Here is a 15,334-nt window from a genome sequence, read left to right as displayed (position 1 = left end):
ACATCCTTGCAGAAGGGGCCAACAATTTACCAGCCACTCTGTTTCTATAAGCACCGTCCCATGAAGCTGACTAGTCATAAGCAACATAAAGAGAAATAGTAATAAAAATCACGTTGTACTGTGTGGTGAAGATTGCACAGGGAATGGTGAAGATTGCACAGGGAATGGTTAAGGGTTGACTTGAGTTCTGGACGTTATTTAGCTTGGCATCCCATGTTTTTGTGATGCTTAAATGAGATGGGGTGTGAGGTAGGGCAGGTACTTAGCAAGTGCATTCACCGAGCAATATTTAAAAAAATCTTCAACGGGTGATGAGGGGTCAGGGTTGGGATTGGGTAGCACATGGGTCTAATACACCTGGAGCCCCAGTGGCAAAGGGACTTTTCTTGCCCTGCCATGACAGCCCCAGCGGACCCCATTGCACGCACCCATGAGCATGTCGTGGTAGGCGACGTCTGAAATGGAGAAGAGGTGGGGCGGCATCTCCGTACGCTTCTTGCCTCTGTACATGTTGGCCACGCGGGCCCCATAGATGGGCAGCCACCGGTAGGGGTTGACTGTCACGCAGAACAAGCCTGAGTAGGTCTGGCGGGAGAGAAGGAAGATGGTTAGCTGGCCCTCCCTCCTGATGCCCTCTTCCCTCTGTATCCTGGCCCATCACAGAGCATCCTGGCTGGATCATCCTGTCAACCTAGAGAGGTACAGTGATGTTCTCTCTGGGGGCAAAATCTACGTCTGAGTCTTTATTCAGTAAACAAAACCAGCCTTCTCTTTCATATATACCTCTTTCATTTTCTTTTGGCTTAATTATCTGAATCCATAACATAGTCATTTGTATGGATAAATACACAGCAAAAAGTCCCCCAGCTGCTCAGTGACCGCCCCCTCCTCCCACAGGGAAGCTCTGTGTTGGTTTCTAATACCCCTTTCCACGGTTTTTGATGCACATATACAAACAAATCCAGAGACACGTTCGTATCCCCTCACCTTGTTTTTAAAACAAGCAATAGTATTCTATGATGCTGATTTATTTTTATTATTTTAATTAAAAAGTTTTTTGAAGTATAGTTAATTTACAATGTTGTGTTAATTTATGCTGTACAGCAAAGTGATTCAGTTATACATATATATATATATATATATATATTCTTTCTCATATTCTTTTCCATTGTGGTTTACCACAGGATATTGAATATAGTTCCCTGTGCTATACTGTAGGACCTTGTTGTTTATCCATCCTATGTATATTAATTTGCATCTGCTCATCCCAAACTCCCAATCCTTCCCTCCCCTCCCCCTCTCCCCTTTGGCAACCACAAGTCTGTTCTGTTTGTGAATCTGTTTCTGTTCCATAGGTATGTTCATTTGTGTCGTATTTTAGGTTCCACATATAAGTGATATATGATACTGTTTTATATCTTGCTTTTTCCACTTACTATATGGGGGAGATTCTCCATGAGAGTTCATGGAGTCCTTACTATGTGGACACAATCCAACTGGTGGACAACTGGGTTTGATCTACTCTTAAGAAGAGACACCACCTTCTCTTTTCACCCCATGGCAATTTTTAAAGGAAATCATCCCAGTTTTTAAAAATCAGAGAAACCAATGAGGTAGTGAAAGAAATTATTTGAGGGCAGGAAATGGCCAAATCCATGGGTCCCAAACTTCTCCTGCTGGACACTCACATTGACCTCTGGTGCCCCCTCTTTTCACGTAAACTTTAAAACTTTCCATTTTGGTCCAAGTGGGGATACCCCCCCCAGTTTCTCCTTAGCAGAGCTGCAATATATTGAGTTTTTAAAGGGAACCTTATTAAATAGAAAGTGATACAAAGAAAGGGGAGCAAAGAGAAGAAGAAGAGAACCCACGTAGACTTGAGAGGATGATGCACTGTGTCTCATCCTGGGACCCAGCCACTGAGTCACTCTTTCCCTCCAGCCCTGTCTGCAGGGTGGGGTGGGGCAGATAGTGGACCAGAAGCTAGTTCTGTCCCTGTTTGGGTCGGAATGTAAAAGAGAGGTCCCCCGCCACCCTTGCAGGAGGGACACGAGAGGGCAGCAGTCGGGACCTTGGAGCTGTCCTGCCTGCCCCAGTTTTTCAATCAGTGGATCCACTGAGGTGTTTGGATTTAAGAGGAGACTCCTGCCCTGGTCCCTCAGGCCACACTCCACAGAGCCTGCAGCCCCTTAGCCCAAAGACATGATGTGGCCACCCACAGGAGCAAGGGCTCAGCTGCGTGGGGGCCCTGAGTAAGCACCAGCCCGGAGCTTGGCCATTGAGCCCACACGGACATTCTCAGCCAAAGCTCCAGGCTCAGCCAGGGGCAGATGTGGCTCTTCCCAGGCTGAGGTTCAGTGACGCCCCACTAGCCTCCAGGCCTCCAGTGCAGTCCTTCAGCACTGCATGGGGCTATGGTGCTGCTGAGGGTCTGAATCTGGAACTAAAGTAGTATTGAGGAGGACAAGGGGGGGAAGCATGTGGCAGTCCTCTTGGCTGTCACCAAAACCCAGAAGAGGAAATCCCCAGCAGCCTCTAACCTTGAAGTCAGGCCCCAGCTTACCTAGTCCTACCGGATAGCCTCTTTCCTTTTTAGTAAAGACATCTAGAGAGGCAAACACCAAAACTTCCTTATATCCCATTTTGAGTTTAGCCCCCACCACTTTCGGGAAGTCTTAGGATTTCCAAGATGGTCAGGGAGACTGATGGTAACCCGCTTTGCTTATCCTAGCACAGGGCTCAGTGTTCGTTGAATGAATGAATGGTTGGATGGAATTGGCGAGAAGGAAAGGAGAAAGGAGGGATGGAGGAAGGAAGGAAAGGAGAGATGAATGGATGGATGGAGGGTGGATGGACAGACAGGGAAGGACCTCTACTGAGGCCACATGAAGTCACTAGGGGGAAAATGATGTTTTGATTGGAGAGTTTGCAGGGGTGGGGTCAGGAGGAAGACTTCTGGATGACAGCCTCAGCAAAGGGTGTGTCAGCTGCCCATGGGGATCGTACCATCACTGAGATGACAAAGCCTTGGGGGTGGAAATTCTAACACGTCAAAAGCTTGGTCACTCTGCCCTTGTCCCAGACATAATGTGTATGAGTTGCTGGGGAGGGTAGAGTAGCTGCCCCCTCCCCATCAGGAGAGGGGCAGGAGGTCTGCAGCCTCCCCTTCCTCCCCACGCCCAGCCCTGGCACTCACATAGATCCTCATGCTGACGTAGCGTTGACGTAGGTTGTCCAGGACGCTGGCCTCGTTCAGGAAGGTCATGTTGGCCATGTCGCTGGTTTGGTAGAATTTGGGTGGGTTCATCTGCTGGATATCATCCTTCTTCATGGTGAGTGTCTGGGGGGTCAAGACACAGCAGCACATGCATTAAGACATAGTACTGTCACAGCCACAGTGGCATCGGGCACAGGGTACTACCCACTCTCTGGTGTCCTGCAAAAAGCTGGAATCAGTGGGTCCACCTCCTGGTCCAGCTATGTCTCATTGACTTGGGATGAGGAAGAACTTCCAAGGCCATATGAGCCCTAACTGCCTCCCCTCTGAAGTAGGGATGGCAGTGGCTTCCTTGGCTGGTTGCTGGGAGGACTATATGAACTTAAGTGGCATCAAGTAAAAAGACCTTGAAGTTCCTCCCCTACATTCAGAGCACCTCCAACCTGTGTTTCTCTTCCAGCCAAGTCCATTCTGGTAGCTGATCAGAACTTGCTCACTGATCCCAGGGACCCTTTGCAGAGATGTGACTCTTGGCTCTCTGCCTTGAGAATTAGTAGTGGTTTCTAAATAGCAATGAACTTTCCCATTAAAAATAAAAAGACACTCCCCTGCTCCCCCCAAACCACCTTGAAGTATAAAATTGAAAGCAAGCAAGCAAGCAAACAAGACAAAAAAAAAAAAAAAAAAAAAGACAACAATGATGAGCAGTAGATGTTTTAAGGTGAAAATAATATAGCATTAAGAGTCTGGAGCTCCTGTGCACAAGCAGGCAAATCCCATCCCCGCTCTGCACCCCAATTTTTCCTCTGTAAATGAAAACTCATGCCAGCTCTTAAATGACAGTGTCTGGGTCCGAAGCTCAAGACATGTGATCCAGAAAACAAATATCTTGCAGCTGCCTGAAGCCTGAGTTGTGAGACTTAAACATCTACTGGGATTTCTGGGACTTTTAATAATTTATGAGTCCAACAGGCAGATAATTTGAAATCTTGACAGTTCTGGAAAATCCACCCAGTAATGGTCACCACACCCCTAGTAAGTCAGGCTAGGTTTCATTCAGAGTCCATTTCTGGTAGTTGCTGATCTCTGGTCCTCGCCACAGGCAAACTCTTCTCTTACAGCCCCAGCAGAGAAATGGAAGCCTGTGCCTTTATTGCAGGAGCCAGACCAGCTGGTCTTTTCTGTCCCAAACCCGGCTGGATGGCCTGTCTACCGCAGATGCTCACAGAAGTTGTTTTGTCCTTAAATTGCACCCAAACTGGGGCCTCTGGGGCTCCACTCTCATCATCCATCATTCCTGGCAACACTGCAGTGCCCTGCCTTTCTGAAAAGGATGTTTCTCCAGAGAGTTAAGCTTGACCTTCATGTTCAAACCCACTTTACCACAGCTATAGCCTCTTCTTTCTGTGGCCACTCCCCTCAAAGGGAGGGGAGGCACGCAGTAAAGCTTAGACAGTTGCAAGTTCTGATCATGGAATGTCTCTGTTCTCTTATTTGTGAAATTAACCAAGGATTGACTTCACACTCCCCGGATGCAGCCCACCATGGAAGATGAGGTGGTGCAGTAGAGGGGTCATGGGCATTGGAGCCAGGTACAGCGAGCTTTGAATCTGAGTTCATCACTTCCTGTCTTTGTGACTGTAGGCAAATTACCTAAAATCTCTTTGATCCTCTGCAAAATAGGGTCCATACATCCTACTATATCAAGTTATTGAAAGGGTTAAGCAAAAGGTCTAGCGCCTCCCCAGGAGTCTGCCCCAGGGGAGGGGTTTCATGAACCAAAATTTCTATCCACTCTCTCAAGTCACGCCTTGTAGCTGAACACTGTGGACCAGCAGAGAGTGGTGTGCTAGTAAACCAGCTGCATGGGAAAAAAAAAAAAAAAATCCCTGATTTGTACCATTTGTCAATTCCACCACGGCTGACATCAGGCCGCCAAAGGTTTAACAACCAGTTGCAAAGCCCCCGAATGTTTAGCATTAGATCCTTACAAGCCAGGACAAGCCAGCCCCAGCACACCACCTCCATGCAGCAAAGGGCTTGGTGCCACCATCTGTAGCTCATGACGCTGGAGAGCTCACTCAGGTTGGCCAGGGTGTCCCGGGGCCCTGTCTCGCATTCCTCATGCCATCACGGGCACATAGCACCACTCCTGATGGGTGGGATGTTCCTTCTCATTCTTAGAAGATAGATTCCCCATGAAAGGGGAATTAAAGATAAGATAATTTGGGGCTTTAAAGATAAGTAGCTCTCCTGATAATCTGTCTCACACATGCACTGTTTTAGAGCATACAAAGTACTTTCATGTCCTATCATGTTGGACTCTCTGTTGTAAGAGAGCCAAAGCTCAGAGAGGGAAAGTATCCTGCTTAGGGCCCCACAGCTTGAGTGTCATTGAGTCTGAACTTGAACCCAGCACAGGGGACTCGGAGGCAGCTGCTCTTTTTGCCACCTTGCCTCTTGAGCCCGGGTGTCCACCGCTCCTAAAGCTCAATTTCATCCTGGGGATTATTCCCCTCCCACCTGGTTGGTGATCGTCTTCACGGTGACCTGGTCGCCCTGTTCGGACTGGATCTCCCCAGAAATGAAGCCCTCCTTCTCATCCTTGACCCAGCAAGACCTCTTGATGTCATAGGGCTTGCTCATGGCTTCCATTCTCTCCTTTTCGGAAGGTGTCAGGAAGGGCATTGGGTCCACATCATCCCCGCATTCGCCTCTGGATGCACTGGGCATTGTGGCTGGGCTGAGGGAGGAGCAAGAAGGAACCACGGGCGGGAACCAGGACTTCCCTGGGTGCTGGAGGGGAAAGAGAGGATAGTTTGCCAAGACTGTTGTATGGCCTGGGGCAAATGCCTGGGAGAGACATGGGGCTGCTTCTCTCATGTCACTTTGAATGTCTTGCTGCTATTAGATCTTAGTAACCAAGAATAAGAAAGAAGCTGATAACTCCTCAGAGTTGTGTACCCCTAGCCACCACAAAACACTTCTGCATCTGTGCTCCCATATGCCCGTCACACTAAGGCTGTGAGGTAGGGATCAGGGAGTCCATTTTATGGAGGAGAAGACGAAGGCCAAGAGAGGTTAAAGCATGCACTTTTAACCATGAACTGGGACGAGAAAAGGATTACCACTTGGTTTTCACTTTCCCTTAAGGTCTGAGCAGAGGCCACAAGCCACCGTAGTACCAGCACTGCTGTGGCTTGTCTCCAACAGAAATCACAGCTATTCTCCTTTCATTGTAGCAGGCATCTCCAAATATGACTTACCCGCGTCTCAACTTTGAAGTGATGGTCTTATGAGACCCTCGGTTAGAAGTTGTTATTTAAATCTACTAACAAAAAAGTACACTTTTAATTGCTATATCACAAACTGATTTTGTAATATTTTGATAACTGGATTTTAATACCATTGGTTTCCTTTGTGACCCTACGTAGTTTATTTTATGCATTTAAAAACTCTAATCTGAGCAGAGGTCCACAGGCTTTACCAGATGCTAAGCGAGTCCCTGGTACAGAATAATTGCCCCCGGTTCAATGGTTACCTCTCTTAAGATGAGGCCAGCCTGGGGTCAAGGCTGGACCTCTTGCTTTCCAAATGCAGACAAACTAGGAAGGAGGAGGACTGGGGACTTTCAGTAGCAAAGAGAGAAGTCAGGGGCGTCGCAGTTTGTCTTGGGGGTGAAGAAACTTCTTGGAGGTTTGGGGAGGATGTGGTTCTGAGCCCCATTGTCAGCAATGCTGTTCTCAAGCCAAGGGTACAGCCTCCACCTTTAAGTAACCCAGCTGGGGATGGAGCATCTCACGACCTATACCTATACCTATACCTATACCTATACCTATACCTATACCTATACCAAGGTATCCTCTGGGGAGCTCCAGCGTTTCCTGCCAGGGGTCCTGGTGTTTCCAAAAGAGGCTGAGCCAGGACAGGCAAGCAATGGAGGCAAAGCCAGACACTTTCTCCTCTTCTCATCTCGCTGTGGGGTCCAGCTTAGAGTTCTGATTGGAGCCTGGGTTCCCCACCCCCAAAGCTGGTCCATTTTGCAGAAAATAAGAATGAGAGAAGGGGTATGGGGGGGGTGGGGGGGTAGGGGTCCTGTGCCTTCATGGGCCACTGACCTTTTTGTCCATCTGGTGATGTCTGTGGTCTCACTGGACAAAATTTTAAATTCAGGTAATAAACTGTATATGATCACCAAGGAAACAAATGACATTGAAATGTAATTAACACAATATTAAACATGCATGATACAGCACTAGGTGTGCTTCCTAACGGCAGGTCTAATAACCACTTTAGTTTTGAAGCAACTGTGAGAATTAACAATCTTTTGACCTCTCTGCAACAATTGTAATATGATATGAAAATATCGGTGACTTCCGTTGCTGACAGTCACAGGTATTGCTAATACGACTGTGTTAAAAAGGGGAGGAAATGACACATTTCAGTTAAGGGTAGTGAACATCACGATGCAATTGTTTTACCACTGGAGACCCCCCAGCCCAGGGTAGGAACCCTGCCTGATCCCTCCTGAGTCCCGTCTCTGGGGAGCACGGGGCTGGGAGTCCTTCGTTTCTGCTGGTAGCTTTGGACAGTATTTGTCCAGCATCCAGGGGACCAGGCTCTCACTCAGCTCTGCCACAAGTCACCGTGGGCAGCTCAGTGGTCTCGTTGTCCCCCACCCCCTTTCTGGAAGATATGACTGCGCGACATAAACTTCCTCTTGCCATTTGTTGTCCCTGATGACACCAAAACATTGCCTTTTTGTGGTCTCATTTTTGTGGTTCTGTTTGACATAGATGGAAGTCACCAGGGACATGAGACCAAAATCCACATGAAAAGAAAATGTGAGTATCAGCAAGGTCAGATTTTTAAAAATGCATTAGGCTTGTCATTAAAACAGAACAACTGCTCCTGTCTCAACGCTGGGTTCCTTTTTAATTGTCCTAGTGGGGGAGGAAGGGCCAGAAATTCTCCTTTGTTTATTCCAATTAGGCTGCTTGCTTTTTTTTTTTTTAATGGTGGTTTTGCCGTGAACCACAGGCTAAGTTGTGATGGCTGTTGCCCTGGCCTGGTGGCCTGGGGCACAGACCCCTGGGACCAGGCACTGCCTGAGGGCTGTGCAGGCCACTGACACTAGGTCCCACCCCTCTCAGTGGCCACCAGCCTCCTGCTCAATTGTGACTCCACCTTCCAGGGCCCCCTGTATCCAAACCACTCCTGCCCCCTACCCCCGCCCCCAGACAACTGCTTTTCCAGGCATCTTTGATAACCAAGACCCATTTTTCAAAATCATGAACCAGAAAACATAGAAAAAATTCAGCTTGTGGAATGCAAAAGCTAAAAGGGTCCTCAGGGGGGAGAGATGCATTACAGAGTGTGGGAAGGGGGTGGTGGGGATTGAACCCAGCGTGACTCTAGCATCCCTTCAATCCCCTGGGGGGAGGCGGGTGGTGCAGTGAAGTGGGGTTGATCTGGGTTCAAATCCTGTCTCTCCGTGGAACGAGGCAGCTCTGTCCTGCCCCATAGATCCAGATCCCTTGGAGCATTGATTGATGTGCCCACTCTGCAGCCCCTCAAGAAATGCCCGCCCCCTAGTCCGCTTTGCAAATCTCTCATCATTACATCTCTTTTCCTCTGGAGGCTTCTCCACAGCACTCCCTCCCCGTTTCCCATCTCCCCCAGCATCCTCTATGGTACCTACCTGAGACCACACTGGAAGAGACTGGGTGTCCAGCAGAGGCTGGCCATTCCCTTTTATACCTGCCCAACAGGTCTGAGCCAGCAAAACTTAAAAAAGAAAAGAACCTCCCAGGTCTCCAGTGGCTCAGCTGGCCTCACCTTCCAGGGCTTGACTGAACACTCCCGGGTCCCTTAGGGGGGATCAGTGAATGCCTTGATTCTAGGACATTTGCTTTCCTCCCATTGCCCTCGTGGGGAAACCGATGACCTCAGCCCAGGGATGCAGGCTGAGGGCAGAAATAGAACAGCTGGCTAATGAGTTTTCCTCTTAAAGCTGTAACTGCACCGTGGAGGGGGCTGATGATCAAGGAGTAAGGCCCTGGGTGGGCTCATCCGAAGCCTTGGGCATGGATGAGCCTGGATAACAATTGGTTGATGACTTTGTCCCGTTCACAAACTCAGGACAGAAATACGAACTTGGACTTCCCTCCCTTGATGATGGCTGTGGGCCCCCTCCAGCCCACCATGGCACCTTGGTGTGGTGGCAGCTTTGAGTTCTAAAGCCTTACCTCTAATTCTTGCGTGGTTTTCCATGCATTTCATGGCCTTGAGCAAGTCCCTGTCCTCTCTGGGCCTGTCTTTCCCATCTATAAAATGGGATGGATGGATTCTAAGAGTCCTTTGTGCCCTTCTCAAGCTTGGAGATGGCCTCTGGGTCTGGAGGGAGAAACTGTCTGGGGGACTTTCTTCCTGGCATCTGCCATCACCCCATCTCCACCCCCAGGTCCCTAATTCACTATTTTTTTTATTTTATTTTATTTTTTTGTGGTACATGGGCCTCTCACAGTTGTGGCCTCTCCCGTGAGGAGCACAGGCTCCGGACGCGCAGGCTCAGCAGCCATGGCTCACGGGCCCAGCCGCTCCGCGGCATGTGGGATCTTCCCGGACCGGGGCACGAACCTGTGTCCCCTGCATCGGCAGGCGGACTCTCAACCACTGTGCCACCAGGGAAGCCCCACTATTTTTTTAATTGATAAAAAAGTAACATAAAATTAACCATTTTAAGTGAATAACTCAGTGGCATTTAGTATATTCACAATGTCATGCGACTGCCTACCACCTCTATCTAGTTGCAAAACATTTTCATCAGCTCAAAAGGAAACCTACAACCCATGAAACAGTTTCTCCCCCAGCCCTTGGCAATCACCAATCTGCTCTTTGTCTTTATAGTTTTACCTCTTCTAGGGATTTCATATGAATAGAATCATACAATATATGACCTTTTGTGCCTGACTTCTTTCATTTAGCATGGTTTCAAAGTTCATCCACATTGTAACATGTATCAGCACTTCATTCCTTTTTATGGCCAAATGATCGTCCTTTGAATGGGTGGACCATAGTTTCTTTATCCATTCATCCATTGATGGACATTTGGGTTGTTCCCACCTTTTGACTATTGTGAATCGTGCTTCTGTGAACATATATGTGCATATATTTGTTTTCAATTCTTTTGGGTATTTACCTAGGAATGGAATTGCTGGGCCATTTGGTAATTCTCTGTTTAGTTCTTTGAGGAATCACCAAACTGTTTCCACAGCAGCTGAATCATTTCACATTCTCACCAGCAATTCACAAGTGTTCAAATTTCTCCATATCCTCAACAACACTTGTTATTTTCCTTTTTTAAAAAAACTATGGATGGGGCTTCGCTGGTGGCGCAGTGGTTGAGAGTCCGCCTGCTGATGCAGGGGACGCGAGTTCGTGCCCCGGTCCGGGAAGATCCCACTTGCCGCAGAGTGGCTGGGCCCGTGAGCCATGGCCGCTGAGCCTGCGCGTCTGGAGCCTGTGCTCTGCAACGGGAGAGGCCACAACAGTGAGAGGCCCGCGTACTGCAAAAAAAAAAACCCAACAACTATGGGCATCCTAGTGGGTGGGAAGTGGTATCTCATTATGGTTTTTATTTAGATTCCCCTGATGACTGATGATGTTGACCATCTTTTCATGTGCTTGTTGGTGATTTGCATATCTTTGGAAAAATGTCAAGTCCTTTGCCCATTTTTAAATTGGGTTGTTTGTCTTTCTGTCCTTGAGCTGTAAGAGTTCTTTATATATTTTACATACTGGGCCCTTATCAAATATGTGATTTGCAAATATTTTCTCCCATTCTGTGGGCTTTTTGAATTTCTTGCTAAGTCCTTTAATGTACAAAAGTTAATTATTTTTTTTAGTTTTATTTTTTAAATTTATTTTTAAAATTTTATTGAAGTATATTTGATTTACAATGTTGTGTTAATTTCTGCTGTCCAGCAAAGTGACTCAGTTATACGTATATATATATTCTTTTTCATATTCTTTTGCATTATGGTTTATCACAGGTTATTGAATATAGTTCACTGTGCTATAGAATAGGACCTTGTTGTTTATCCATCCTGTATATACAAGTTTGCATCTGTTAATCCCAAACTCCCAATCCTTCCCTCCCCACATCCCCAAAAGTTAATTTTAATGAAGTCCAATTTATTTTTTATTTTGCCACCTGTGCTTTTGGTGTCATATGTAAGAAACCACTGCCAAATTCAAAGTCATGAAGGTTTGCCCCTGCGTTTTCTTCTAAGAGTTGTATGGTTTTAGCTTTTATATTTAGGTTTGATGCCTCAATTCACTCTTAAAGGAAAAAGGAACCCATCTGAGTACAGAGCTGATTTCCCTTTTTGTCTCTCTGGGTTGGGGCCCGGGAAGCAGCTACTTTAAACCCAAAGAATCTTTTATTTAGTACATAGTAATGTTCTGCAGATGTCTTCTATTATCATCTGATCCCTACAGCATGTTACTGTATTCTGAAAACCGGAATCTGGCAATGAAGAATCATATTGATAAGCAGTGATGACATTGACCTTTAGCAGCACCAGCTTCACGCCTGAGGATGAACCTCACTTCTCCCATGTGGGACCTCAGTTTCCCCAAAGGTAAAATCAGATTTTGACTGAGATGCCTTCATTCAAGCATGGCTGTCCGCGATGCTGCCGAGGCACCATTCCCGCCCACTTGCTGCTCTCCAGCGTCTGATCACGTGACGGGGTTGTTTTTCATCTCTTCAGCAGCAGGACTTTTTTTTTTTTTTTTAACATCTTTATTGGAGTATAATTGCTTTACAATGGTGTGTTAGTTTCTGCTTTATAACAAAGTGAATCGGTTATACATATACATATGTTCCCTTATCTCTTCCCTCTTGCGTCTCCCTGCCTCCCATCCTCCCTATCCCACCCCTCTAGGTGGTGACAGAGCACCGAGCTGATCTGCCTGTGCTACGCGGCTGCTTCCCACTAGCTATCTATTTTACGTTTGGTAGTGTATATATGTCCATGCCACTCTCTCGTTTTGTCACAGCTCACCCTTCCCCCTCCCCACATCCTCAAGTCCATGCTGTAGTAGATCTGTGTCTTTATTCCCGTCTTACCCCTAGGTTCTTCATGACCTTTTTTTCCCCTTAGATTCCATATATATGTGTTTGCATACGATATTTGTTTTTCTCTTTCTGACTTACTTCACTCTGTATGACAGACTCTAGGTCCATCCACCTCACTACAAATAACTCAATTTTGTTCCTTTTTATGGCTGAGTAATATTCCATTGTATATATGTGCCACATCTTCTTTATCCATTCATCTGTTGATGGACACTTAGGTTGCTTCCATGTCCTGGCTATTGTAAATAGAGCTGCATACGACCCAGCAATCCCACCACTGGGCATATACCCTGAGAAAACCATAATCCAAAAAGAGTCATGTACCAAAATGTTCATTGCAGCAGCAGGACTCTTAAAGGGCAGACCTTTGTGCAGAAGTCTGGTTTGTGCAGGATAAAAGTGGAGCTTTTCTGGGTAGAGCAGGGGAGGAGGCCTCCCCACCTCCACCCTCCCTGGGGCCTTTGAGGACAGCACCCAGCCAGCCAGGAGAGGCAATGGGGGGAGCCCTCCCCTGGCAGTGGTGGCCTAGAGTCCATCCTTGGAATGCAGTGTCCCACCCAAAGCCCAGGGTCCTTCTAGCTTCTTCCCGTGATGATCTTGACGACTGTCATCGTCTGGCTAACGAGCAGTGGGAGTGGCAGTGAGAACTGGGACCCGGCCCTGCCGTGATTCTGGGAAGGCATGTTCCCCAACAGGAGGTTTTCAGCCCGGGCCCCAGCGGGAAAGAGCCCATTCCAGTGGGGTCACTGTGTAGAGTGTGATGAAGAGACTCTTGAGTAATTGGGGCAACCTTAGGGGAAACCAATGGAGGGTGGTGAGGTACCCTCCCTACCCCTAGAGAGGTGACCGCAAAGCCACCACACCCCAGATATGGCTGTAGGAAAGGCATGACCCTTAGGAGCTGGCACAGCTACTGCCCAGCCAGACCCAGCAGCAAAGTGGGGACCTGGGGAGGCAGCGGGGAGCAGAGGGGAAGGCCAGCCTCCTGGGACACGAAACAGGGTGGTGAAGGATTGCAAATAGATCTGGAGCAAATGTAGGACATCCAGCACCTGTCTCTTGGTTTGAGCTTCTCACAGGGGAGTTTTTAATGGTCAGCATTCCAGAAAGTTCCATCTCAGTAGTGTGCTTGGGGAAGGCCCTTGAAGTAACTGTCAGGTGACTGCTACCTCCTAAGAGTAGGTGAGCGCATGCATTGTTCTCTGCCTTTAAAAATACACTAAGAGGGACTTCCCTGGTGGTGCAGTGGTTACAACTCCGTGCTCCCAATGCAAGGGGCCCGGGTTCGATCCCTGGTGAACTAGATCCCACATGCATGCCACAACTAAGGGAGCCCACATGCCACAATTAAGGAGCCCATGTGCCACAACTAAGGAGCCCACCTGCTGCAACTAAGACCCAGTGCAACCAAATAAATATATATATATTTTTTTTTGCAGTACGTGGGCCTCTCACCGTTGTGGCCTCTCCCGCTGCGGAGCACAGGCTCCGGACGCGCAGGCTCAGCGGCCATGGCTCACGGGCCTAGCAGCTCCGCGGCATGTGGGATCTTCCCGGATCAGGACACAAACCCATGTCCCCTGCATCAGCAGGCGGACTCTCAACCACTGTGCCACCAGGGAAGCCCTAAATAAATATTTTTTAAAAGTTACACTAAGAATCGCATTGGACTTGGAGTCATCTAGCCCCTAAAGATACCAGCGGGAAGTCTAGTGATGTCTTTCTATAGAAGGCAAGCTGACCTGAATCCCCTCGGGCGAAAAATTCCCTGGAGTCAAGGGCTGGTGTTGGTTCAACCATGAAAACAAGGGCCTCCCTTGTCCATGAGCTCATTTTGATCCTTCCAACAACCCAGGCACGTGCATAGGGCAGATGAGTAATGACCTACTTTTAGCAGATGAGAAAACAGAGGCTCAGAGTGGTGAAGCAATTTGCCAGAAGACACACAGCAAGTCAGTGTCTGAGAAATGACTTTGTTTTTCTTCCTAGCACTTAAATCACTCTCCAAACAATGCATTATAGATCTACTGGATGATTTCGGGGGGTCTTGCCTCATAGAACATAAGTGAGGTGAGGGCAGGGGCTTGGTCTCTTTACCGGGAAGCACTAGAGTGTGGTGGTCAAGGACTTGGACTCAGAAACGAGAGTCTCTGGGTTTGCCCCTTATGAGCTCTCTGTGCCTCAGTTTTCTCATCTTGAAAATGGGGATAACAGTGGTACCTACCAAATAGGCTTGTTATGAGAATTAAATGAGCTCATACAAGTGCCTGACATCTATTAGACGGTCGATAAGTATTCGCTGAATGAATGAAAGCCCGAGCCGTGTATGGGAAACAATGACACCAAGTGCAGTACTCTGTTCGGGGGATTGTCTAGATGGAAGTTGTTCTTGTCATCTACATCCAGAAACCCCTGGACTTAGCATACACAGAGGGTTGAGCCCTTCCCCCAAGCAGCCGGTTTAGGAAATAGGCCTGATAGTCCTTATGTGTCAATCTCTCCCCCATCCCCCTTCTTTCCTTTCCCCAGTCCCTTGAGGTCTGTGCCAGGTTCTTTGCTACCCCAGCAAAGACATACAGTTAACTAGACTCTCTCTGCCTCCAAGCAGTTCGCTCTGTTGACTCTGTGCCTCTGGTGGGGAAACACTGTGCTGAGTGCTATAGCGGGAGAAGGACTGGGGAGGGCAGACGAGATTGGGAGATAAAGGCGGGGGAGTCGCGCCATGTTCAATCCTTCTGTTCTTTTACAGCCTGAGGACCACACCCCCAGCCCTGGCAGTGCCCCGGGAGGGCCCCCTAGTGCCAGGACCAGGGCCCAGCACCTCGGATGGAACAGAGTTCTCACTCAAGGTAAGTCAAAGTAAATGGGACCCCCGTTCAGATCCGCAGTCAGGAAGCCAAAGCTGTAGATTCCCTGCCGTGTGCCAGGCCCTGGACGGGAGCCAGCTGCTCCTGGGACAGCGCCCGCCTTCC

At 48.1% G+C, this 15,334-nt stretch overlaps 2 protein-coding genes across 4 annotated transcripts in view; one reads left to right on the top strand and one right to left on the bottom strand.

Annotated features, from left to right (window-relative positions):
• Window positions 1-5,950, bottom strand: part of MYH16 (myosin heavy chain 16) — a 52,320-nt gene extending 46,370 nt beyond the window's left edge. The window contains exons 1-3 of the mRNA XM_030846007.2: window positions 5,741-5,950; window positions 3,197-3,340; window positions 429-585 (exon numbers count right to left, since the gene is read on the bottom strand). Of these exons, the coding sequence (XP_030701867.2) occupies window positions 429-585; window positions 3,197-3,340; window positions 5,741-5,950 (511 nt within the window). The remainder of the gene's footprint in view (window positions 1-428; window positions 586-3,196; window positions 3,341-5,740) is intronic.
• The window catches only part of KPNA7 (karyopherin subunit alpha 7), a 130,465-nt gene that overhangs the window by 60,824 nt on the left and 54,307 nt on the right, over window positions 1-15,334 (top strand). For all 3 annotated transcript variants that reach the window (XM_060284230.1, XM_060284228.2, XM_060284229.2), the window contains 3 exons: window positions 8,014-8,061; window positions 11,720-11,862; window positions 15,112-15,211. The gene's annotated coding sequence lies outside the window, so the exon portion shown is untranslated. The remainder of the gene's footprint in view (window positions 1-8,013; window positions 8,062-11,719; window positions 11,863-15,111; window positions 15,212-15,334) is intronic.

The sequence above is a fragment of the Globicephala melas genome, chromosome 15, assembly GCF_963455315.2.
Source record: "Globicephala melas chromosome 15, mGloMel1.2, whole genome shotgun sequence".
Taxonomy (NCBI): Eukaryota; Metazoa; Chordata; class Mammalia; order Artiodactyla; family Delphinidae; genus Globicephala; species Globicephala melas.
The sequence above is the reverse complement of the archived record's forward strand: the minus strand, read 5'-3'. Positions and strand labels throughout refer to the sequence as shown.